The sequence below is a fragment of the Tyto alba genome, unplaced genomic scaffold (genome assembly GCF_018691265.1).
Source record: "Tyto alba isolate M040663 unplaced genomic scaffold, T.alba_DEE_v4.0 Super-Scaffold_40, whole genome shotgun sequence".
Lineage (NCBI taxonomy): Eukaryota > Metazoa > Chordata > Aves > Strigiformes > Tytonidae > Tyto > Tyto alba.
Genome location: NW_024881316.1, coordinates 22076814 through 22102942, shown reverse-complemented (window position 1 = coordinate 22102942; position 26129 = coordinate 22076814). Strand labels below are relative to the sequence as shown.

The 26129-nt window shown below is 37.2% G+C and overlaps 1 protein-coding gene across 2 annotated transcripts; it reads right to left on the bottom strand.

The window, feature by feature from the left end:
• Positions 1–444: 444 nt before the first annotated feature.
• Positions 445–26129, bottom strand: LGSN (lengsin, lens protein with glutamine synthetase domain). 2 transcript variants are annotated; one of them, XM_033002808.2, is made up of 6 exons: positions 26057–26129; positions 24314–24393; positions 18139–18198; positions 16017–17013; positions 5055–5230; positions 445–1711 (listed from the first exon to the last, which is right to left on the bottom strand). In XM_033002808.2, the coding sequence occupies exons 2-6, from the start codon at positions 24341–24343 to the stop codon at positions 512–514; spliced, it is 2463 nt and encodes an 820-aa protein (XP_032858699.2). In that variant the 5' UTR covers positions 24344–24393; positions 26057–26129; the 3' UTR covers positions 445–511. The 2 variants fall into 2 exon arrangements, with proteins under 2 accessions (XP_032858699.2, XP_032858698.2); XM_033002807.2 differs by having other exon boundaries at positions 24314–24409; positions 26057–26124.

Below are 26129 nucleotides of genomic sequence, written 5' to 3'. Positions count from 1 at the left end.
CCCCTCTCTCTACAGTGTTCACCATTCTAGCCTAACTTTTAAATCAAACTCAGCTTCTCCTGGTTTAACAACCCTTCAGCTACTGGATAGGCTGTGAGAAATCCCATAACCATGATGAACAAGAAATTTCCCTCCTTCCGAGGTTCTTCTGCCACCCACTCCCCAACCCCCCATTATTCCTAATTTTCTACATATTATACAGACCTATTGCAGTTGTATAGTTGCTCTTCTCCATTTCGACTTCTCTTTCCTTCTTTTCACCAGTAGGTCTGTTCACTTAAATTGAAAAAAACCTTGTTTTTAAAAGCCTGTTAATGTTATTTCATGAATATCAGATTTGTACCATCCTGAATGTGCACAAAAAAATAAAATGCCATCACCATGTACTATACAAAAGAGGAAAAAAAATCTCAAGGCATTAAAAACATTTTAAAATATGTTTACTAATTTCAAGATTCTTAGCCATTCACTGTATGCATTTACACAGCATCACTACAAAATAGTGTTCCTTCTAAATAAAATACCCTAGGCATTTATTCCTTTCACTATCCATTTCTTCAGTTTCTAACTCATAATGTTTCATAGCAACAAAATATCGGATAAAAGTCTCACCTAATGCTTCCTTAATGCACGAATCTTTCTCAAGTGCCACAAGAGCATCTTCTAGTTTCAGAGGGACTGTTGAATGTTTCAGATCAGCAGTGTGATTTTCTTCTTGGAGCATATCATCATACCTAAGTCCTCTCTTTACTCCATCTAGACCTGCAGCAATAGTAGCAGCAATCACCAGGTAGGGGTTTGCTGTAGCAGAACTTAATTTATTCTCTATCTGAGTGCCTTTTGCACCATGACACTTGACATTAAAGGCACAGCTGTTATCGTTATATGCCCATTTTGCATTTACAGTCTCCTTTGATTCTTTACTATACTTAGAATAAGGCTTACGGCAGCTGGTGGTAGGAGCCATCAAGCAGCTGATAGCTGCTGTGTGTGCCAAGAGACCAGATAACCAATTTTTCCCAATATCTGAGAGCTCCTCCACTCCATAACCAACAGAAAACAAATTCTTCTGGCCATTCAAATCCCACAGGCTGTGTGACAAAGCCCCTGAATTGTAGAATCCTGATTCTGAGAAAAAGCTGGCCACATAGTTATACTTCTTAGCCACCTCCTTAATGCCTGTTCTAAATGTGAAGGCACTGTCAGCAGCATCTATGCCAAATGCTGGATGAAAAGTGATCTCCATTTGCCCAGGCCCACTGGAAGAAGAAAAGCTTTCAATGTTGGCACCAGCATAATACATCCCTTCAATGAGTTCCTGAATGAAAGTCTGGTCATGGTTATTTAATATCGTGGCTGCAGGAAAGGATATTGTCTTTGAATTTACAACATCAGTAATGCCATAAATACAAAATTCATAAGTGAAGGCAGAGTGCAGAGAAAAGCCATTGTCCTCAAGCTGGCTCAGCTGTTTCTTGGCAATGTGCCTTGGTGAGGTCATTAGCGGGTTGCCCAGCACAGTGAAGGAATCACATATCACTCTTGCAGTCTGCTCAGTCCAGGGTAGTATTCGAAATGTCGATAAATCAGGATTCAGAATTATGTCACAATTAAAATTTGTTGCATTTATGTAATCTAATTCATTATCTTTAGGATTCAGCGTCAGCTCAAGATAACTTCTGGGCATGGCAACACCATTAATTGCTTTCTCCTAAACACAGAGCAGAATGACAGATTACCAAATGATAACAGTATTTTTATGTATGTAAAATATGTAAAACTCAGATTCTCAATAAGGACAATAGTCTCTTTCTTAAAAGAACACTAACATTCTGTGATCACTAGAGTGAAGGGAAACAGCCAGTTACTGTGTCATTATGAAAACCAACTTTCTACAAAACTGGTATGAAAACCCTGTCCTCGAGTACCCCAGTGACAATTTTTAAAGTTTGCATAAAGTAATAAAAAAAATATTCAACACTTACCTTGCATGGTCTTTATACAGTTATGGGTATCGTCAGTTACGTGCAAACTTTGCAAGTCAAACTTCTATCTATACTTACTCTATTAGGCTTCCGTATCCTCTGAGAATTTTCTTTACATAGATCCAAGTGACCACTCAACACTCATGGCAACATGAATTCAGACTGTGACTTTTCTTTAAATGCAATAACACATACATCACTGTTTTTCAGATGCAAAGTTTAACTGAAAATTCTCACTTTCTGGACATAATAAGTTTAGGGATAACAAGCAGGGAAACACTTCCAAGTGAGAAATTAGCCTAAAGTTTCAATATTCCCCTTCTAGGTAGTAAACAGGATAAACTCATAATTATACTTTCTTCTCCATTTGAACAGAGAGCTTAAGCTTATGCAAATGAAATATAGCTAGGATTGCAAGGAAGGATCATCTACCTTCAAACAATCACCTTTACAACCTTCCTTACATTCAAACTTTTAGCTGATGAAAAGTCCAATCATGTTAAGTTCTACCAAGTGAGATTTGTCTCATGTTTACATCTTACCTTTATTCTTTGAAGCAAAACTATTACCATCTGAGTGAACAGAGGAGACAGAGCAAACCTAGAAAGGGGCAAAGTCAGAGCTGAAAGTAACAAAATTTGGCCTATCCAGATGGAAAATTGTTGAAATAATTCAAACTGCCTCTCTTGGCTTCTTTTAAAATAAATAAAGTCTGCCTTCTCTTAAGTAGGTGGCAGTCCAGTGGTAACAATTCTCTCTGTGTGACACCTGTAACCAGAACTACTGCAATGGGTTTGTGTAACAAGGTTTTGATAGTGGGGGGACTGCAGGGGGGGCTTCTGTGAGAAGCTGCTCCCATGTCTGACAGAGCCAATGTTAGCCGGCTCCAAGACAGACCCGTCGCTGGCCAAGGCTGAGCCCGTCAACAACAGTGGTAGATCCTCAGGGTTAACATATTTAAGAATGAGGAAGCTGAAGACAGAAGTGAGAATATGTTAGAGAAACAGTCCTACAGACACCCAGGTCAGTGAAGAAGGAGGGGCAGGAGGAGCTCCAGGTGCTGGAGCAGAGATTCTCCTGCAGCCCATGGTGAAGACCACGGTGAGTCAGGCTGTGCCCCTGCAGCCCATGGAGGCCCACAGTGGAGCAGAAATCCACCTGAAGCCCATGGAGGACCCCGTAACAGAGCAGGTGGATGTGCCTGAAGGAGGCTGTGACCCTGTGGGAAGCCCACGCTGGATCAGGCTCCTGGCAGGAGCTGTGGCCCCATGGAGAGAGGAGCCCATTCTGGACCTGTTTTGCTGGCAGGACTTTTGACCCCGTGGGGAACCCACGCTGGAGCAGTCTGTTCCTGAAGGACTGCATCCTGTGGAAGGGACCCATGCTGGGACAGTTTGTGAAGAGCTGCAGCCCATGGGAGGGACCTATGTTGGAGAAGTTCATGGCGTACTGTGTCCTGTGGGAGGGACCCCACGCTGGAGCAGGGGAAGAGCATGAGGAGCTCTTCATCTGAGGGGGAAGGAGCAGCAGAGAAAATTGGTGATGAACTGACCACAACCCCCTCCCCTGATCCCCCTATGCCACTGGAGGGGAGGAAGTAGAGAAAATCAGGAGTGAAGTTGAGCCCCAGAAGGGAGGGGTGTAGGGAAGGTGTTTTAAGACTTGGTTTTATTTCTCATTATCCTACTCTGATTTGATTGGTAATAAATTACTTTTCCCAAGTTGAGTCAGTTTTGCCCGTGACCGTAATTGGTAACTGATCTCTCTTTGTCCTTATCTCCACCCATGAGTTTTTCGTTATATTGTCTCTTCCCTGTCCAGCTGAGGAGGGGAGTGATAGAGTGGCTTTGGTGGGTACCTGGCATCCAGCCAGGGTCAACCCACCACAACTGCACATTATGGTAAATACTGCTTCAAGATGTCTGTGCTGTCTGACAATGGAGAGATGTTGAAGGTGATTACCCTATAGTACTACCTCTCCCTTCTCCAACCCCACCACCCAAAAAATAAAACATAAAAAGGAAATTTCTCTCAGCTCCTCTCTATGTATACATAAGTGTGTGCATGTGTGTACCCATACACATTCTTTTAGTGTCCATAAATTTAGACTGTCATGTAAAGCTCCAATTTGTTCAGGTGGTAAGGTAAACACAAAAGCTGCCTTTGAACAAGCTGATCAAGACATTTGCAATTTGACATTGCAACTGAAAGAGAAGTTGTAATTAACCTGCCACCCCTCACAAGAATTAAAATGACAGAGAGAGAGTTTATTTTTATAAAATACAAATTACATCAGAGAAAGCAAATTGTATCTAGGTGATACAGTTGCAGTTTAGCAATATCTAAAAGGGGAATAATGAAAACATGGCTTAGGCTTCAGAAGGAACTTAAAAGTGCTCTACATACTTTCATGTTCATATCTTTTTTTGTGATCATCAGTAAAGCTTAAAATATTCATAGTGATATGTGAGTGAAAGTATAATGTAGTTATGCACATGAAGTATCACAGAAGCAATATACTGAAAAGTCTGATCAGTCAAGGATATACATGATGAGGATTGCTTCCTAATTTGGTTCTTATTTCCTGAATCGTTAATAAGACAAATATTGCTATTAAGTCATCATGCAACCCAATGGTATTTTCTTATGTGGCTGATGACTATAAAATTTCTCATAGCTAAAATGATTTTCATTCAGTCATTTTCTTTCTTTCAGTGTTTACTCCTTTCTTTTTGCAATTTGCTGATGTTCAGTAAAACAAAATCTTTATAATGCATTGAACCTGTAAAGGTAATTTTGAGGAAAGGGCTTATTAGAAGTTCAAAGAACTGAATTACTAGCCTTAATTAATTAGGCTACTATTTGGGGGAACAGAGGAATAGATGACCACAGTGATGAAAAAGTCCAGATCCTTTGGGAACATTAATTTGTGGAGGTAACAGATAATTTATTTTAAGTTTGATTTTCTACCTGCATTATGCAAAAATAAACAAATAAATAAATAAATAAAGACAGGGCCATGAAAACACATAAAGTTACCACTAGAAACCAAAGAACTGAAGAACTTACATGAAAAAAGCGAGAAGGAACATTCTTTGATCTTGACACACCATGGAGGTCTATTGATTCAAATCTGACAAACTGTACGTTATCCCTGGCCATCTGCTGCTTAATAAATTCAATATGAGAGAACAGGTGGAGGGTTGGACTTCCAAGGCCGTTTACATCAGGCTCTCTGTTGGACTCTATAAGTGAAGAGGAATGTTCACGTTAAACAAAATAATGAATGCTGGAATACAGGTTGTTCTAAAAAGTGCAACAGTGGGAAACTGTGACATGGAGTGTAAAAAATAAGAAAAATATTTGGAACACAACATTTTTTTTAAAATAAATACACCGTTTTCCCCGAGAACCTGTATAAAACCCCGTTCTTTTTATAATAGTCTATAACTTAAATTTTTTTCCATGTTTATAAGAGAACATGGGGGAATCATGCAGTAAAGCCAAGGATTTCTGAGAAATACCTCAGCTGGTTTGTTGGGTGTTTCTAGGAGCACAAATAGCTGGATACCTATTTCCCACTGAAAGCCAATAGAATTCAGATGCTATATTTCTTCAATGCCTTTGAAAAGTGCAAGGATACAGAAACATGATAAGAAGGGCACTTGTGTTCTACTAAACCTTTCTCAAGATGTACTGAGGAGGACTGCAGTCTTCACCACAGGGAGCAGACTTTTAAGAAAAGTACACATTTATGCATTTGCTGTTATGGTGTTATCTTCTTAACTGTATTACAGCAGCTGTTACAGGACTGTATAAACTTCTTGACATGAAAGCAGTAACATCTTAGTATAACTTCTGTAATGGAGCAGAGCTGGGCACAGTAACTTCCTTTCACAAACCTCTCAATCTCTCAACTTGCTTTTCTTTTGAGTATCTAGGTATTTTTATTACTCAAGTTAAACTACATAAGGTATTAATTTCCATTTAGTAAAATAAATTAACTAGACCAAGGGTCGAAATTGATATTAAGATGTGAAAAAATATTTCTACATTTCTGAGATGAAACTCCTCCATTCTTCTTAAGGATATGACCAGATGAACTTTTGCAGATCTTTCAGATCCACAGTGGAAGATCACCAATAGCAACCATTCACCACCACCCTTCAAGCGGAAGTTAAAAGCTTCATGCTCAGGCACTACAAGGGCTGATGGGAGCACTCTCAATCTCTCCTGTACCAAACTACCTAAACTAGAGTAGAACCCCTTTAGAGGTAGCTAGCAGGTGCAAACACATCTTTATGACCTCTCCTTTGAGGCAAGTAGGACTGCTAGCCGCAAGGCTGTAAGAAGGCTCTCCAGCCAGCCCAGCACAAGGATGTCTGATTATTCCCTGTGCAGGCGGCAAACTTATCCACAGCCATAAACTTTTTGGAGTGTTTGAATATTACTGGAGCATACTCCAGCTTCATATGTCAAGGAGGTGACAAGGATGCTTTAGGTCAGTAAAGTAAGAAGAGGTTAAGTGATAACAGTGCTCCCTGAGGACTGACAGGTGAAACCACTAGACACAATTTTAAGTAAATCTAAGAGTCTGTAGGTAAAGAGAGTAAAAAATTAAAAGATAGAAGCAAGAAAAAAATAATTTTGTCACATGCATTTCTCCTTGTGACATCTTTCCCTTTGGTCTGCTTCAGTTGTAAGCTGCTTATGGAAATAGCTTTTTTCCACTGTCTTCTGTAAATATTAGGACACTATGTCCTTTAAAAGATGTACACTAAATAAGGAAGTCCTGTTTAATTATTTTGTGTAACACAGATGTTGCCAAAACACATTCGAGAGCAGGGAGGATATGTAAACTGGCCTTGTCTTGTGTATGTCACACAAGTAATAGTTATTTGAATACCACTACAGTTATCCTGTAATGCTGTTTTGTTACATTAATGTTTACTGACATTTAGCAGATCTGATGTCTTTATGAACCTGACCATCAATTAGAAGTTTATTAACAGCTAATAAACTGTGTCTATTTATTAGATTAATAGAATTTTAAAAGATTCTGAAAATATTCCTATAGGTTACAGCAAGTAGTGTTTTCTTCAACTCCAGACCCAATTTTGTAAAAGCGGTGCTCAATCCCTTATTCTACACGTGTTTAATTCCCTGTGCAAAGGTGGTAGACATTCCTTGTCTCAGAGAGTCACATGGAAATTTTTATGTATTCATACTATTCAAAGTAAAGTTTGACTGGTAACCCTTGACATCAGAATCTTGTCAACTTCTGATGTAAATTTTGCAAGTATTTCTTAGAGTGTCCTGAAATATTTTCTGCTAAATTTGCATTTACAGAACAAATATTTTTTCAGGTAAAAATATATCATTCATGAAAAAAAAACAACTTTAACTCTGACCCAGGTAATTCTTTAAATTATTATTCCTAAAAGATATAAATGATATAAAATCAATATCTAAGAAAACTACAAATGTGATATGCATTCATATTAACAATGTATGAATTTGTTAAAACGTAAAGCTACAAATATATTTAATTTAAAACTCTACTAGTGATAGGTAATTTTCCAAATTTTATAGATATCTGTTGTTGTCAAGCTAAAGTTATTTAAATAAAAACATAAATAATTAGATTATAGGAAATAACATAAATTAACAGAAACTTCCTATAAAATAATGTTTTTAAAGAACACTAAGCAAGTAAAAATAATTAACTGAAGAAGAAAGACTTTCTCTTCTCCAGCTGGACTTCTTTTGACTGATGATAGATCTTTTTAAATGATGGGCCTAAAATTTACATATTGGTCTAGTATTAGTCTAAAATTAGGCTATATACCAGTCTAGGCAGCCCATTAGTCAAAAGACAGCTATTTATTAATTATAATATCCTTTATCCAAAATCTGCTAGAATTAATAGAAACACACAGCTTTCACATAGTTTTTAGAGGGAGTTTATCTTTTATATCATTTGCATCTGATTTTTCCCACTGAAATAATAACTTTCTGTAAATTGTATGATAGATAAAAAATATCATGACTTAATACCTGTGACTGATTTTAGATATATGAAAGGGGATTTGTTTCTTAAATAATATTTAGCGAATAACTACTGACAGTACTTACTTTTCTCCAGCACAAGTCTCAAAATATATTTTCTTGGTAGCCACTAAATAAATCACTGACAAACTAAGTCCATGAAGTCTGGAAAGGTATAGTAGGGAACAGAGTACTCTGTCTTTTCCCAGTTCATATAGTCATTATCCAGAGCATTAATTACTGGAGATAAGGTAGATAATAAATACTAGACAGGTCTAGATCATTTAGATACTTAGTCTAAAAGTCTTACATTCTTGTGAGGGAGGATTGTGTTTCTGATTATAACTGTTTCCTTAGCTCTCTGGGCCTCTAGAAATAGTGATGTCTTTATTTTCATTTCAGAAAATCTGTTTATGAAAACGTGTATGTGTTTGTCACAAAATGCTCAGATTGTGATTCATATTTTCATTTAAAAAATTAAATATAAATCCAGACTGGCTGTCTTTCTTAAAGCAGAACGGTACATGTGGATCCTTAGATATCTGTATCAAATCAGTAGTACACAGAAAAGCACTTAGTGGTTTTTTTTCTACGGTTCTATCTGTATTTCCCTTTTAAGTTACCACTGAGAAACAAATAGTATTACTCATGTTTCTTTTATAATTAGTGCAAAACATTTACAAATATAAACAAATTATCTTTACATATTTAAAAAATATTAATAACAAAACTAAAAATATTACCAAAAAATCTACAAATTATGAAAATTATATTATTGCTATTTCTAGCGTAAGAGTTGTGCCATTCTTAGGTTATTAATATTGAAATCATTCAGATTTCTGAGAGCAGATGACATCAGTCTAGAGCAAACAGTTAACATCAGCTTTATCTTCTCAGCAAGAGAAAAGTGCCACAACAGAAGAAAGTGCACGTCTCAGATCAATCTGTCATTATCTGCTGGTTCAAAGAAATCCTTTCCCATGGTCCCTTATTAAATCACACCACATCTAAAGCAAACAATTTCTCAGCTCTGTAAGAGGTGACTGTCAAACTGATGAAATGAAAAGAACATGCTGCAAGTTGCCAGGGGACGTGGAAATGACAGGAACAGGCTGACCTAACAAATGTAGTAATATTGGAAACTCTTCATTGCAAAACGCGACCGCCAATGTAGCATCAGGCAACAACAGCAGACATCAGCAGGTAGACTCCAGATACAAATCATGCAGTGGAGAAGGAGACATGTTTCCATCCGTCCTCTCCCAGTGTCTTCCTCCCACTGCCTCTCCAGCAGCACCAGCTGTGCCAGATGTGCTCCCTCCTGATACAGGCTGCTGCAGCCATGCAGCTGCCGCGCACCCTCCTCCTGCCCTATGAGATGGGGTCTGGGCACACCTGAGTCCCTCGCAGCATCACAGCACATGTCCCTGTGCTCTGTGGCACATTGTGGCACCTCTTACTGCCTCAGAACAGTAGGGAAATAAAAACTTTTTCAAGCATAGGAATTGATATGCCAGTCAAGGCAGCATTTCCTCACTCTAGAGCTTTCTTTGTCACTGGCTATTAACAGGAAAGGCAAGTTGTTCTTTGCAAAATAATCTGTCTAAAGAGAATGGGGTTTGCAGTTCCTCACTAAAAAGATGGGTTTGTGGTTAGGAGCAGGAGAGTTAATATCCAAATTTGTCTTAATTTCTTCTTCATGCTTAGAAATCTAACGTTGGTGGTGGTCTGAAGATCTATGTGAATATTGATCTCATTTATAAAAACAGATACTTTGTGCTGATGGCATCCACCAGCAACGAGTCCCACAGTGTAATCACACATCTATACTCTTCTAAATACTATGGAAATTCCTGTCAGTACTAATTTAAATACATCTGCTCCTCCTTACAGGACATCGGTTTGTGTATTTAAGAACAGCCAGTCTATTTGGCTTGTACAGCATGTTACTGACTGTTCTTATGATTGTCTTCAAACATTAACAGCCTCTATTTCTCAAATCTCATATGACAGCTTTTCTTATGCTAGATACCATTCTTACTGCTAGTATTTAAAGCCTGTCTTATATTCCTATCTGGGTTTTAACATGGCAAATAGACATGAGTACTGGGTTACATTTGAATAGTACTATTGATGTGAATAGTGATCAGAGCATTTTAAGTTGAAGATATATGTAATTTACATTTCTTTTTAATGCAAAAAATGTTTCACCGGAAATGTTTACTGATAGGCCAGTGAAGTATTTGATAACTACAATAAAGTACATAAAAAGTTGTTTCCTACCACGTTTTTTTGCTCCCCTACAAAACCCTTAACAGGGGAATAAATATGTAAGCATACCAGAATCCTATCAAAGCATGGGAGACAGTAAAAATATTTCCTTGATCTGTGTGATATTGGTACTTTCAATGTTTTTTTCCATCCATTTCTTTGTCTCATGATAGTCTTCTTCCTTTTTTAATCTTAACTGTGAAACAAGCTTTTTTACTGATATGACCATGGATAAGCTGAGCTCTTTTTTGTGAGTTTTATAGCTAATTTATAGACCAAAGAACAGCTCCAATCATCCATGAATTATTCTTTCCAAACCATATGACAGCAACATGACACAGCTTCTCAGAGGAGCTACATCATCGAGAATAGAATAAAAAATACGATTTTATTTCTCAATAGATGAAAGAAAACAGAAATCACCCATATTTTTCTATCTTCCAGGGTGCTTTATAAAAATGGTTCTTCTGGATTTAAAGAGAAAATTACCACAGTTTTATAGAAAGGTTAGAAAATATTCCACCTAGGTAAGAGGATTTGAAAATTAAATGTGTAGGTGTCTGAAAAAAAATGAAGGTAATACCCACTGGAACTACCTAACTAATAATCCTAAATATGATGGTTCTAGAGTGGCATGTCTTTCTTCAAATTCAAACAGAATATTTGGATTTAAGGAAGAAATCACTGAGCAAAGTTGCACGAACTGAAGTAAACACTGTTGCAAATCAGGTAGCCCTTTCTGGTCTAAAAATGACCTAATTAACAAAGATCAAGTGAGAATGAGTGATACCACCATGTTAAATGGGAAGCAAGTTTATTTGAGGAAGATAAGATTTTGCATAGTACTAAAAGTAAGAACTAAACTCTTCTTGTATATCTTGTAGAGGAGAAGTGGCTGGGAGAGAGATCAAGCAGAGAATGTATTTCACTTAATTAGGTCTGTTTTGTCAACCTTTCACTATTAGTAGAAAGAAAGAAAGCATGTCCAATGGGTGGGAAGAATTACTGTCTGAATACACCTCTTTCAGAGTCACAGGATGACTAGCTTACTACAGGCACCAGAGACAGATGAGTTGGATCTCACCTGGAAGGGGAAAAAATAGATCAGAAAGAGGATGGAAGTGTTGTCTGAGTACTTCTGTTTTCCATAGATTGAGGGAAAAAATGGAAAATCATAGAGATTCACAGAGCAGGAAGATTTCAGCTATCGGTATGGTAAATAAAGGACTTAGGAGTTTTGGTTTGCTTTAAAGAAAAATCACTGCTCTTAGAGCTTGTGAGGTAAAAAAAAAAGATACCAAATTGTATATAGCTCAGTTCAGAGGGAAAAGGAAAGAAATGGAAAATATGATGGTTTGTTCAACAGAAAATAAGGGCAATCAAGAAGGTTTAGAAAGCAGCTGAGCTTCAGCCCTGCTATGGTGAAGTTGAGTTCAAAATGTAGAAAAAGAAATATTACAAAAAATTTATTAAACTACAGATGAGGCATGAGGAAGGACCATGAAGAAACAGTATGGCTTTGGATTTTCACTTTAGCAGAGATACACGAACAGTGCAGGTTATGTAAAACAGAAAGCAGGGAAGAGTAGCAAGTGAAAAACACAGTCCTAAGTAATACCCAAAGTAAGACACTATTATTCTGCAGGAATGACTGCAAAGGCAGTGAATATGAAGTACCTGGAGCAGGAGCTTATGTACCTCTCCTATGTCCACTTATAATTTCTGATTGTCCACTTATAGCTCCCGAAGATTCTCTATTTCCTCACCACTGACTAGACTTACTGAGCAGAATCAGTGGGGACAATCATGCTTCTTCCAGGTGAGCACAGAGCACAGTGAAACCACAGGGAGAGTTCAAATTTTATTAAAAGTCTGTGGGCAAAATTTTAAATTTCAGTGGAGCAAAAAGCCTAGGCTATTTTTTTTGTTGAAGTCTTCTTTTCATAATTCTGTCCCTAAATACTAGGTATCAAAATCTATGACTGCCTTATTACTAAAAATAAGAACTTTAAACAAGTTAAGAGTGATGACATGAGGTTATACGTTGTAATAAAAAGGGAATTTATTGTAGGACTGATGAAATCCACTCTTAAATACAAAATATAGCCTGTTAGTAGCTACTTAATATGCTTTTCTTTAAAACAACAACTTAACAGAGGAACTTAGTGTTTGCGATCAGCACCAACATAACATTTCATGTGATTCTTGGACCATTCAGATATTCTTTTTCTGTGCACTTGAAATTTTAACAGTCATTAGGTAGCTACTGATGCCTGCAGATATAGCAAAGACATATTTTCTTTCTTCAGAAATTTCCCTCTCCCTCCAGCAGTTCCTATTCCCATGCTGGTCATATTTACATCTCCTCACTTGATATATACTCAAGAAGATGAACTCTGTTGAGAGGACCTGCTCCTGGAGCTGCTCAGGTTTCTGGGGGCCCAACTTTGCAGTCTGCACTCAAGCAGACTTTAACAAACTTTTTTATCACAGCTACAGACCAAGACATACAAGGGGAATTTGAAACCTCAGGTGACGGCCTGATTCCAGTGTGTTGCCCACCTACAACTACCTGAAGGTGCTGTTGTCTCACAAGGACCAGAAGAGAGATTTCTCCTAAACCTGTGTGGTGGCACCAGGGTCTGCAGGTCCCCCTGATCATAGGCAGTGCAGGTGGCTGCTGAAGCCACCTGCAGTCCCTGTCTCTGGCAGTCCATGTCCTCCTGTGACAGAGAACCCCAACAGTGTGGTGTATCATGATCCTTAGGAACTTCACATTGCACAAATAAAGTTATTTTCTTTAGCCTCCTCTCTGGCTACCGTAATATAAATCCTTTAATTTAGTAGCATGCAGAACAGCATGTGATAAGATCTGAGTTCAGAGAGGTCAATATATACTTATATTATATGCTATATACACTATACATATAGTGCATTCATGCATTCACCTGTGTTCATTTGCATACTGTGAAGTGTTTTATAATGCTACATTATGTGAAATTTCATCTGAATTTTTACTGTGTGGAAGCCTCCCTCTTGGCCTCCCAAGAATGCAGCTGCTAAACAGCTTAAGAAGGACCTGATTATTAATGACTACATACCAATTTTCAGAAGTGCACATCATTATCATATATACTTAAGCAAATAAAATTCCTAAATTCATGTTAATGCAGTCAGTATATTTGCCTAATTAGCTACATAGGGGTTTTTTTTAGCCTTCCATGGTGATGAATTAGTTTAAAAAAGCTTTAGCTTCAGCTCCAGTTTCACTGATACTGTCCACATAATATTTTTCATACAGACTCAAATATCTTTCACGTCTATCTCTCTTCTATTGTTTTTTTCCCATGTCTAAACACTTCTTTTGCAAAAGAGCTGACAAACAATGGACAAAATGCACATGCAGTAATATTTCCACAATTTCCAATCAGAATTTTGGAAAAAATATATGTATTTACTATTTTCAAGAGGTGTTAACCATTTAACTAACATGATTATATTTCAGTCTTCTATATTACACTGAATCACTAAAGCTCAGCTACATGTTTTAGCCTTTATATTACTGACCTCTAGAGATTGTCCCTTAACTGTGTACTTTTAGAACAATAAAGTATACTTCTGCTTGGGCCATGTCTTGACACTGAGTAGATCTGAAATACAACCTCTTGTAATTTTTCCAAACATTTTGGATTAAGATTTCTGATTTGAGCAAGTTCAAATATTCGAATACTTGCAAAATATAGGAGGTTGTATTTCAGATCAATTCAGTGTTGAGATATGTTTAGATACAAGATTTTGGGCACTTTGGTAACTAAAATATTTAAGACAATATTTTAGACATAAAAATAAAATATTTAGGATTTTACTGTATCGATCTTAATAATCACCAGCAGCAATGAAATGCTGTTTATACAAAGGCTTATTAAAGAGTACAGAATTTTACCTAAATATTCCTTCTCTTCAGTTAACTTATTGAATGTATTCAATGAAAATTAAATTTCAAACACATTTCTAATTAAGTAGAAACTATTTCTGTGTATTCCATTTACTAGTGGAAACACATACTGAGCCCTACAATTTGTTTGGTCAAAGCCAAATGGAATCCAAATCTCATGAGATTATAAAATTTTTGGATTTAGATTTGTTTCTGATGAGACAAAACAGTTTTCCTCCACCTCCCTTCATAGTCAGTTTTCATCTATAGTACTCTTATAGTAATCGTTATCACCAGTGATACAGAGTAGGATTAACTCCAGGTAGCTTTAAGCATTTCAGAGTTAGGCAAATAATCTAAACTAATCATCATGGGACTTCTTCCCCACTGAGTGGAAAGAGATGCCCACCTCCAGAGGTCAATTTCTCATCAACCCCTAATGCCTCTTCGAAGACAAAATGCCAGTCTTTCTCTACTGACTAGGTAATAATCTTGGATTAGCCACTCACTTTAAGTGGCTAAAATTGGGTTGAAATTTCCTTGTGGAATCTACAATTAATCTCATCAGTTCCCTGTACCTTGTAAATGGCATTATGATAAAGAATAATTATTCCTATATTTTAAAATCTATTTGCTGGTTTTGCTGACAATGAGAAAACAGTAGTAATCTAAACCTGGCAATGTACTTCGCTAACCTTTCAGCAATGTGAAAAACAATGTAATCTGAAAAGCAAACAGCAGCAAGTGTAGAGAAATAATCCTCTAACCTCTTTATTCTAATAGGCATGAATAGAAAATGGTTTAAGCACAAAATATCTTTTCAAAGCTTTATATTTTTCATGCAGTGCTCTGAGTTAGCACTGATAATGTTCATGGATATCTTGTTCAGACTTGTTCAAACTGGGAAACACAGCATGTCTTCTGAGAAATCCTCATGTAGTTAACAACATTTGATAAATCCAAATTGTCTGTTTTCAGAATATGTATAACAATATTTCTACTCATCTGAAAGGAGACTTTTAAAAAAGTAGGATAACAAGAGACACAAAACAGCAAACTGTTCAAGCCCATTACATTATCACAGTTAATAATAGCTTTCAGTCTGCTGATCCAGCTAGCCCAGAAGTATAGCTTTTACAGTTTCAAGGAAATCACAGCCTATTAGCCTATTAGTAGCAATTAATTGGCTCTATAAACACTTCCAAAATGGACTTATTGAACAGCATGAAGATAAGTGGAAGTTTTCTGCCTCATTTACTTTTTTTCCCCTATAGTTTATATGAGATGTTTTTGCATTCCAGTCCTCTCACAGGACAGATAATTGAAAACATCATCTCTACATGGGAGCAATTTCCACTGCTGGAAATGTTAACAAAAAGGAAATTTTAAGAAGCCCAGATGCCATCAGAGCTTTGCAGCGTCTATCAGACCTTTGGGAAATGTTGCCTGCACTCAGTCTAAATGAGGAAATATTTCAGTTTTAGTGAAAAAGACATGACCACTTGTGCATGGCAGGTTTTGGCAGGCAGCTGGGCTTTATAAATGCTTTACTTAAGAAAAAAAAAAAAAAAAAAAAAAACAAAACAAAAACAAACAAACAACATAAAACCATCATAGATATAGAGCCCAATTTCTGATGCACCCCAATCACACAGAAACCACATGTGTCAACTCTCTCATGTACTAGCTTTGGATAAAGTTTGCAGCTTAACAAAAGCCCACAAAACAACAGGAGCATTTTATTTAACAGACAGCAGGTGATGTTTAAATATCCTTACCATCATGGCCTGCAGAGGAGTCAAACTGAATCTCGGGAGCTGTGTTTGCTGCATGTGTAGAGGCTGCCGGTAGTCCCAGAATAAGTTGATCTATGTTGTTTCCTGCTGGCTGCTGCTGATCAGACCCAGCAGAGCTGAGGACCAGGAGAGGTTTGCTCTGCTGCCCCATTCCCTCCTTGTGGAAGCTGTGGTATTTTCGATTCTCCTCTCCAAAATGGGGACTAAAAGTCTCAAAGGGTCGGCCCTGCTTGTCAGCTGTTTTCTCCCGAGGCTTTGAATTTTTCTGAGAAAAAGTGCCACCTGCCTTGCGACTGTAATTGGGCCCATGAGCAGGCAGAGGGCATTCACTCAGCAGGTTTTTCAACTCCCGCAGACTTCGTTTAGAAATGTCGGGTGTCCCTGTGAAGGACTCTGCAGTACCGCTTCCTTGTGTGGTTACAGTACTGACCAGGGAGCCTGTCTTTGTCATGTGAAACTTGACATCTTTTTCTTCCATCCTACCCTGTTCTTTTTGCTTACTCTCTGACTTCTCACTGCCCTCTCCTCTGCGTGCTGCCTCTGTGCACCCCGATTTCCTGGTGCTCCTCACAGGTTGCACGCCTATGGGCTGCTCCATTTTAGCTGCTGTATCTATCTCCTCGTACATTTTTCCTATTACTCTTTTCCCAGTGTCAACATTTTCCTGGATTTCTTGTGTTTCTCCAGACACGTCTTCTTTCACATCACTGCCAGTATGGGAACTGTCACAACTCTCTCTGTCTTTTTGTACTGGAGGAAAGCTAGTTGGGTTTTGAAGAGACTGGTCTGATGGTTGTCCTAAGCAACCAGTGGTTCCTTGAAGGGGACAAGGATCTGGGATTTTTGAGGTGCAGGACAGCTCCATCTTCTCATTTTCTAAAGGAGGAATGTACTTTGTAGGACCTTTGACTCCCTTTTTCTTTCTGAAACCACATATATTGTTGCCATCAACTTCATCATTGTCACTTTCAGATGTGTTCTGTAACCAGCAATAAAATATACAACCAAATAACATGAATGAATGAAACAGAACATGGCAATGGAGTACTACCACCAGTTGCATTTACCTTGTAGCACTTCCATTATTTCTTGCTGATGGAGGTCTCTATGGACACTTACTGACCTCCAAATTCTGCTATTTTGATTTAAAAAATTCACACAGAATTTTTTTTCTTATATTTTAGAACAAAATTGGTGAAAATGTCTTCATAATATAGTTTTTAGCCAGATTTAGTAGATTAAAATATAAGACAGTGTACACTGTGTGACATCATTTGTCAAACATGAGCCCTTTAATTGTGAAAAAAAATGTATTTTAATAATTACATTTAAGTATATTCTTGCTCATATTAAAAACTTTTGTATTTATAAAGGAAATGTATTATCCTAAAACAAAACACTGGCAATCCTTATAAGTATGGGGAGTGAATCCTGATATACAGCTTTTAAATGAATTTCAGGATCTAGTCTGGCCAAATAGTTGAACTTCCAGGGCAGTGGTCAAAAAGACAAACCCATATTTGGATGTGTAAACAGGAAACAAACAGATGAAGATGTTTACCTTTATATATGTCATTGATATGATTTATGTTGTAGTTCTAGGAGAATATTTTAAAATGGATGTAAACATGTCAAGAAGGTGCAAAAAGATCTACAAAAATTAATCTGTTTGCATTATCCCAAAGAATATCACAAAGTGTCTGGATCATTACCCCTCCTAAGTATCCTAATCTCGCCACAAGTGTGATTTATCTAATGGTGACAGTGAAAGGGATAGGAAATCAAAACCATATACATTCAAATTAAAAAATAACAGAGATTTTAATATTGTGGGTGATTAATTATTTCACAGGCTATCAAGGTAGGGATTGAATTCTCCATGTCACAGTGTCTTAAAAAAGACTCTAATACAGTTTAACCAATATATATATCACTCCATAGCCAATCACACACTGCTATATTGCTTATGAATACCTACTCAAACATGTATTTGAGACTTGTAGCTTAACTAACAGTTCTTGGTTTGCTTGGATTGGGCTGGAATTAACACCTGTAAAAACACTGGGAAATCAAGGGATATCCTCTAAATGAAACCATTCTTTACCTTTTCCACAAAGGAATAATCTGCACTCTCTCCAATTTCTGAATTTCCAGAAGTAGGGATCTGCACAAAAGCAAAGTGAATGCCAGTCTGGATAATGCAAAAGAGAATCTTGTTGGAAGATAAAAGCATGTAGAAGAAAAGGCAGAAGAGTCTGATGTGCATATATAAGGAAACAGTTACATGGCATCCATTAAGGTCATTAACACCTCCCTTTTTCTATATTATTGTTTCCTATTTTCCCTGTTTTCTCATTATGCTATTTTCCATCATTATCTAGACAAAAAAAGGCTTATGACGTCTCTCTTAACACAGAGCTCACAGAAATATTCCCTTCCTCTCTCCCCTTTGCTCTGAATTTCTGTGACGTGCTGTATTTACAGCCACTTCGGGAGCTTGCTGGGGCATTGCAGTGAGCGCGATGGGCGGCTGCCCACCAGCTCTATAGGGAGGATAAACCACTCTGTGCCTGTGACTTCCATGCACATATCTTGACAGTGACGTGCTTGTGATTTCCATTTGCAATCTAACACAGTTACTGGCTCATTCACAAGAGAAATCCTTCCTTACCCCAGCTTTAACACTCGTAATGAACTCATTTCTTCATCTGAAGGTACTGGTTTATTCCCATAATACACCCTGTAATATCCCATAAAATATTTCTGGGTGTATTGCTGATACCTCTACACATTCATCCATGTAGAATAGGCCTAATTCCTACAGCTTTGTATCATTATAGAATATAAATATAATGAGGGAACTTTCCTAAATAATGAAGCAGACAAAAACTGCTTGTAATGGAGAATTTTGACACCTCCATTATTAATACAAGAAAGTAAATGAAGCTGAGGGACAAAGAGTAAGGGTGTAGGAAACAGTGTCTACCAACTGGAAAACCTAGATAATTTTTAAATAAAAAAGGAATCTAAATTTCTAGATGTATAAAATTATTTTTTTGAGAGAAAGAAGAGGTTGCCATCATTAAAATGTCCTGATTTCCACTTTATTAAGTTTTCAGAATTATTTTGTTTCCTTTCAATAACTTAAGACCAGTAACATAATCATAACACAATCTGCATTTCTGCTTTATAATGTATTCCCACTCTATGCTCAGAGATAACTGTGGAAAATTTTAATGTTAGACTAAGATTTTACCTGTTGTCCCTATTGTAGATCTCTGAAAAGTGTTCAGTAGAATGACTGAAAGATGAGCACATCCTTTTTTACAACACTTGTATACTGACGTCAGATAAAGACTAGTTCATGTATCAAAAGCAAAATGTCAGGAAACTGACTGTTCACATAATTAGTCATTCTAAATGGTTTCATGAACACAGGGTACCATCCCCACATTATAATCCTTGCCAAAACAAATTCCTTCTGAATAGAGATGAGCAGGATAAGGGCTGATCACTTCTAAATTTGTTAATGCATTCATTTGTAATGCATGAATGTGTTAATACATTCAGTTGCAGTAGAACTGTAATAACTAATGTGTCTCTGGTAGTCTGCAAAGGGTTTATTTTCCATTAAGAAATTGAGACTATGGTACTGCATTTTGATCATAGACCTGAAAGAGATATTGCACCCATGGCCCTTAAACAAAAACAGTGATCTTTTGTACCTCCAAATAAACAAAACTCTTACATTTATAGAGAGAACAACCTGTGCATTACTTAAGGTCCTCAGCACAAGGCACAATGTGACTTTGTGCAGGAGAATGACTCTTTATTTCTGAACAAGCTCAGACATTTATGGACTTTCTTTTAGAAATCATTCACAGTATTTTCTGCAGTGAATTAAAAAGGGCTAGATGTGTTGCAAGGTACAAATACAGCATCCCTTCATATTAAAGACAGGCATATGCATGAGTTAAGACACAGCCTTACTTGTCTAGTAGTTTATGTGGTGTCTACCATTAGAAAAGGCCTAGTACGTGGGCACTGAGGAAACAAGATTTATGAATTATCTGTTTAACTTTTTATTTCTAGCGAGTTTTTCCTATGGAAGACAGGGATGTCTAAGTAAAATGGCAGCTTGAAAGTGTTACTCTGCAAGTGAGCTGGATACAGATCATGACTTAATTTCATGGAACTATGTGTCCTGCTATGCTGAAAGGAAAGCAAAACAGTCATGGAATTAATATGGCAAAAGTTCTGATTATTTTTTATCTCACTCTTGAATGTTCCTACATTTTTGTTGCTGTGTGGTAACAGTAACAGGAGATATTAAAGTTACTTGAAAGTTCCTTTAGACAACATTATTTCAGCATCGTTCAATTTTTGTTTGCTTTCTTTCAAATATGTACTGGCACACTAAGTCAGAAGTCTTGAAAGTTTTGAAATTTGCTTCCCTTTCTTAGCAAGTGATCACTCGTGTGGTGATTCAAATATTCCTGGCAAAAGGATTAGGTCCAAAATATAAACAGCGTAGGCCACATTATGCAATAAATCTCAGATTTAGGTTTTTCTTTCTAAAGATGTATCTGATGTTAATTGTCATTAATAGGTATTGGTAATCCATCAAGTTCTGATTTCCATTAGGACTTATTCCCTCAGTGCTTCAACTCATGTTGGTACACCAATCCCCTCTGCACTGGGAGTTTGTACCTGATAAGGTTGCAGTAGAAGTGGACCAATGCAAGTCCTACAATAGGCTGGAAGGGTAGGGGTGGATAAGACGTCATCTCCCGTTATGTATAGTCTCAACTCATACAAGTAACAGCTTTGATTGTCTTTACTAGATACCTACTGTGTCACTTTGCGTACACAAGTGTCTGGACATCTCTGACTATCAACAGAGTATAAGGGCTACACTCATGCATTACAGCAGCATATTAGGGCACCATGCAGGTAGGAAGAAGAGAGAATAAAGGACAGTATCAGCAAGTAAACATTTTAGCACTGTGCAGGTGAAATTGCCTGCTCTACTTAATCCAATTACATGTCACTTCTGGCATTCCATCAGGCTGCTACAGCTGATAGACATTTTATATCTTGTGGCAACACAGGAAACATACATCTAAAGCAATTTTTCTCAATCAGTTTGTGTTCACTTTTAGGCTTTGTACAAGCTCTGAAGTGGAACATTAGCTATATCATGAAATACAGCTCTGCCAAAAGGTAATTCATCTGTAAACCTGCCAATCTGCAAGCTGAGAGCATTTGGAAATGTAAAGTGTTGCCTTTGGGAGGAATAATAAGTGCTGAGATTTTTGGTGTGTGAAACAGGTGAAAATCCAAGACAACTCTTGAACTTTTGCCTTAAAAGGATTTTATAGGTGACTGAAAATATATCTGTAATGTCTTGTGAGGCAAATTCAGAGGCTGCAGAGGGGACCTTCTATTTTTCTCCTACTTTTTGTTTGAGTCATGACCTCAGGCAAGACTGTAAATGCTATTGGGGGTTATAAACCTCTCTCAAAAACGTATTGACAAAAAAAGACAGGGAAATGAGAAAAAGAAGCTCACACTATAGCATTTGAAAGGAAATAAATTTGAGAAAAGGAGTTAGTTTAAAGGTACTCTAAGTAACTGTAGATGAATAGCTGCGGAAGGATTTCTATCACAGAAGAAAAGGTGAAAGAGGCAAGGTGCAACTCTAGCAGGACCTTTTGTATACTTAATCAACAAGATAACCCAATCTTCCTGCCACTGGCTACACAAAAAAGTGATGTAAACACTCAGCAAAATGCACTGAGGTCTCAGTCACACTCTTGTTTTCTCTGTTTTTTCAGATCATTAACTAATTTTAGCCGTTATTTTAACTGATTGTTAAGAGGTCAAATTGTGATGATCTTCCTGAGTTGTTGCTAAAAATTTATCAAGAACAAAAGATTAATTTTGCAAAGAACATCAACATTTCAGAATCTGGTATAACTAAGAACTAGAAAAACATAAAAAACTAAAACAGATAAGTCAAAATTATGTAAGGTTTGGCTGGCTGAATTTTTCATTTATGAAAAGTTAAACTGTTTCACTTAGGTTTGAATTTTTTTTTCCTATCATATAAAGCAATATTGAAAACCAAAACAAAATGTTTCCAATCTAAAAAAAAATAAAAATATTGTTCAAGTGATGCTGACGTGCTATTATTCACATTGCTTGAACTTTTTTTCTAGCTTTATTTCAAAAATAACACAGTTTATGAAAGTATTTCAATTGTTATGAAACCATAAATGTTGAAGAACTTTTCTGGCCCATTCTTGTTGTTTGTTACCAGGTTACCCTTTACAGCTCCTCAGACTGGTATAGTCAAGATTAATTAATCTTTTTGTGTAGTAACAAATTTCAAAACCTAGAAGTCAAGTCAAAAGGAGATGATACTGAAGACCTTACACAACAGTACCCATAAAGCAAGCATGCCCATATCCAAGTGCTTTCCCTGCCCCTTCCCCTGACAGATGGAAATCCTTTCCCAGCTGCTTCACCAGTAACCAGGCAGCGAAGGAGCAAAGGATGCAGGAAAAAAAATATCTACTGCTGGGAATTAATGCAGCTTCACTGGAGTCACTGGAGCTACACTGATTTGTACCAGGAGGGAATCTGGACATGCAGTCATATAGAGGACAACACAGACATTTTCAGGGAGTAGCTCCAGCCACAGAGAGGGCTTTTGGCACCTGTGCACAGTGCTAAAACAATGTGTGCTTTGATAAACAGACACCGGTGTCTTGCAAGCTAGAGACATGAAGATCACCACACATTGTCAAGATATTGCTGTGACTAATTTCTCCCTCAGTGACCTTGTTTGATGAAGCAGCTCTTTGAGAGTGATTTACTGCTACAAAAACCTCCTAGTGAAGGACCTGAAAGTGGCATAAATACTAGGTACATGTGATTATTTTGCAGTTAGACAAGCTGAAGCACAAACTTGCCATAGGTCACAGGAAGATGTTAGGAGCAGAAGCAAAGTCTCCTTCCTTCTTTGAAACTTTTAAATATACTCAAGATTATTAATGTCCTTCATGTGAAAATGAATGAAATTAATTTAGCTCTCAATATTGTGTCACTTATTTTCACATTTGACATTTGTCTTTATCTGCTACTTCCATTCAAAACCTTCATACTACATATGCAATTATTAGATGATCTCCGCAAGGTCAACTGATTCACGTGCTGCCTCAAAGCAGCAGAGTTGTCCTTGTGGCAAGGTTATTTCTAAATACCTTCCCTTGGACTATGTCACCTGCACCATGTAAAAAAAAAATTCCCTGAAGTGAGATAGTAACTGAAAATGAAGAAGCCGTTCCTGCCTTCACAGTGACTAGGGGCCACAAAAGTACACTGGTGGTATCATCTCCAATTTGCAGCTGCGTAAATGAGATCTAAAACCAGGCTCCATTTAACAGTTGACTAATCCTCAGGAAGACATTTGCAAGGGAACGGAATTAATGATGTACAAGACTTTTATGTCTAATTTCTATGACTCATTGCCTATACAAAGATGGTCTAGGAGGCAGCCAGTGATTCAGAATAGGTGCATCTCTGGCATATAAATTATCCATTTGTTACTTTGATAAAAATGTCTAGTAGCCTCAGGAAGTCTCCCTGAACCATCACTTCCAAGCCAAATTACCTCTTTCTCAATATTTTTAATGAAACATCTTAATTTCATGTTTTCACAATAAGATCTTCTGGACACTACTCAAAATGACAGGTACAATTTTTTTATTATATTTTTACTTTACTGGAAGTATATATTACAACGTCAAGACCAGAAACTGTTTTAAAATGCACTCATAGAAACTGAGCAGCTCCACTTAGGCTGGTAGCCTGACTCAAGAGTGTCACTTTCTCATTCAGCTCATATTCTTGTCCACAAATTGTAGTGCTTTCATTTGCATTACTGAAGTCAATCTGTTTTCCCACAAATATTAATGGGATCAGATTTTAGACCTCTATTTCTATTACTTTTGATAAGAGTTATAAATGAAAGACATAGGAAGTTAAAATGTGCTAGATTTGCTTTCTAAAGCAAATGGGTCTTTTTTGGCTGAAACAAGATTTTCTTTGACCTGCATTTGCTTCAGAATTAGACCATGCTCAATATACGTGCATGAAGAGCCTTGCACACAATCCACAATGAAATATTCACTCACCTGAAATCTTGAAGTGGATGCAAAAATTATTTTATATCAGAGTATGTGCTCAAAAATCATTCACAGTCAATCTCTTACCTGCTGAGTAAGATCTTCCTTTTTGTTCATGTCCACTTCATTCTAGTTCAGGTCACCATTAGAAACGGCCTAGTAAAAATCTAGTAGAAAGACATCCTGTATTTATAGGCATAGGTACAATAAAGGTTAGTTAAAACAGAATTGCTGTAAAGTTCTTTTTCCAGAAGGCCATTGAGATGATGAACCATAAAGAACAACCCCAATGTGTCATGGCCAATAGCACCACTTTCTGGAACAATGTTAAAGTAGTAAACTGACAAATGCACATTATTAGCTGCCTGCCTGCCTGGAAACAAAGACAACTGAATATAAAACTGTTTTGCTCAACTTCCTCACAAAAGGCTTTTGTCCTGTAATAAGCCATTGCTTTTCTGGAATAGAAGCCATTGTTAGGCTCCTTAGAGTTAAACCTACATTGGGCATTATAACAACAGTATGTTACTGAGGCACATAGACAGGGTTTTGAAAGGCACAGCACACTGCAAGAACAACATGCAGTACTATCCTGTTATTCTAGGTGCTTGCATGTTGTTAATCAATATTGGTGGATCTGGTTATATTAGAATTGGGAATAGGAGATTTTTTTTGCATTAGATCTCTAAAAATATTTCATAGATTATTTAGTTAAACTTGTTTTTCTTATGCTTTTTTAATTATCGGGTTTAACATGAATTCAAAGGACTGTGTTTAACTGACATTTCATTCATTCAAGTTCCTTTAGCTGACGTAACATTACAAGATGACCATATCAAGTGTGCTTACAGCAACCCCTCCTGACAACTGATCACTCAATAAACACAAGTAAGCATGATGTTAGGATTGGCATTTAACCTGTGAAAATGCAGGTTTGGCATTTTATTATACTTTCAAAAAATAAAAACTAAAAAATACTGAGTTTGTTAAAATTACCCCATCAAAATAATGACTATGAGTTAAGAGCTATAGTTCATAAAAACCCTAGTCATCTCCAGTGAAATGCACAAATACAGGTGCCCAAGTCCCAAACTGTGACTATGAAAATCTTTCCTCATCTTGGAGGCTGAAAGGCCACAGCTCCTAACTTTGTGACTCTTTGTAATTTCTGTAACTGTCTGTGCACAGTTTGTTCAGTAATACTCATCATCTTCCCACCTTTGACAATAAGATAAGTCAGGCCAAATCTAGTGCACCTGCACGGGGAATATCCAAGTTTTTGTAAATAAACTGGCTTTTATATATGATTTCAGAAACATTTTCTGTCAGTAAGCTTTTGTAAAAACATGCTTTCACATAAGTATGGGAATATCACTTCATAAAAGCAAACCTATTTACAGTCTTTCCCCCCAAAAAAAAACTCCAGAGAGGAAGGCATCCTAAGAGGGAGAAGACTTCTGTTAGTATCCCATAGAGACAAAGGACGATAAAATGATTGGGACCATGTTTATTTTACATTTATCATTGAATTCCGTGTGAGAGGCATTCTGTTAAATGTCAGGGTATTATGAAGTACAGATAAGTTTATAATTCTACAGAAGTCTTTTATAATTATACTTATCTCTGTCCAGAGTGAGTGGCCATTGTTAAGGAGGCAACAGCTTCCAGCATTAAGATGCAAAGTTAACAGGCCTAGAAAATCAAGGCAGGCAGAAGACTGTGGTGTTGGCCACCAGAGAAATGGTCAAAGAGTATGGAGTGGAGTAATGACTGCTACTTGGTCAGGAAGACACCTGCAAGAAACATCTGCACCAACCCAATCCCACTGACCTTGGTTCCTGACAGATACATGGGCTGGATTAGATCTGCCTCTCAGGCTCTTCCTTTTTCAGCTGCTTGTCCC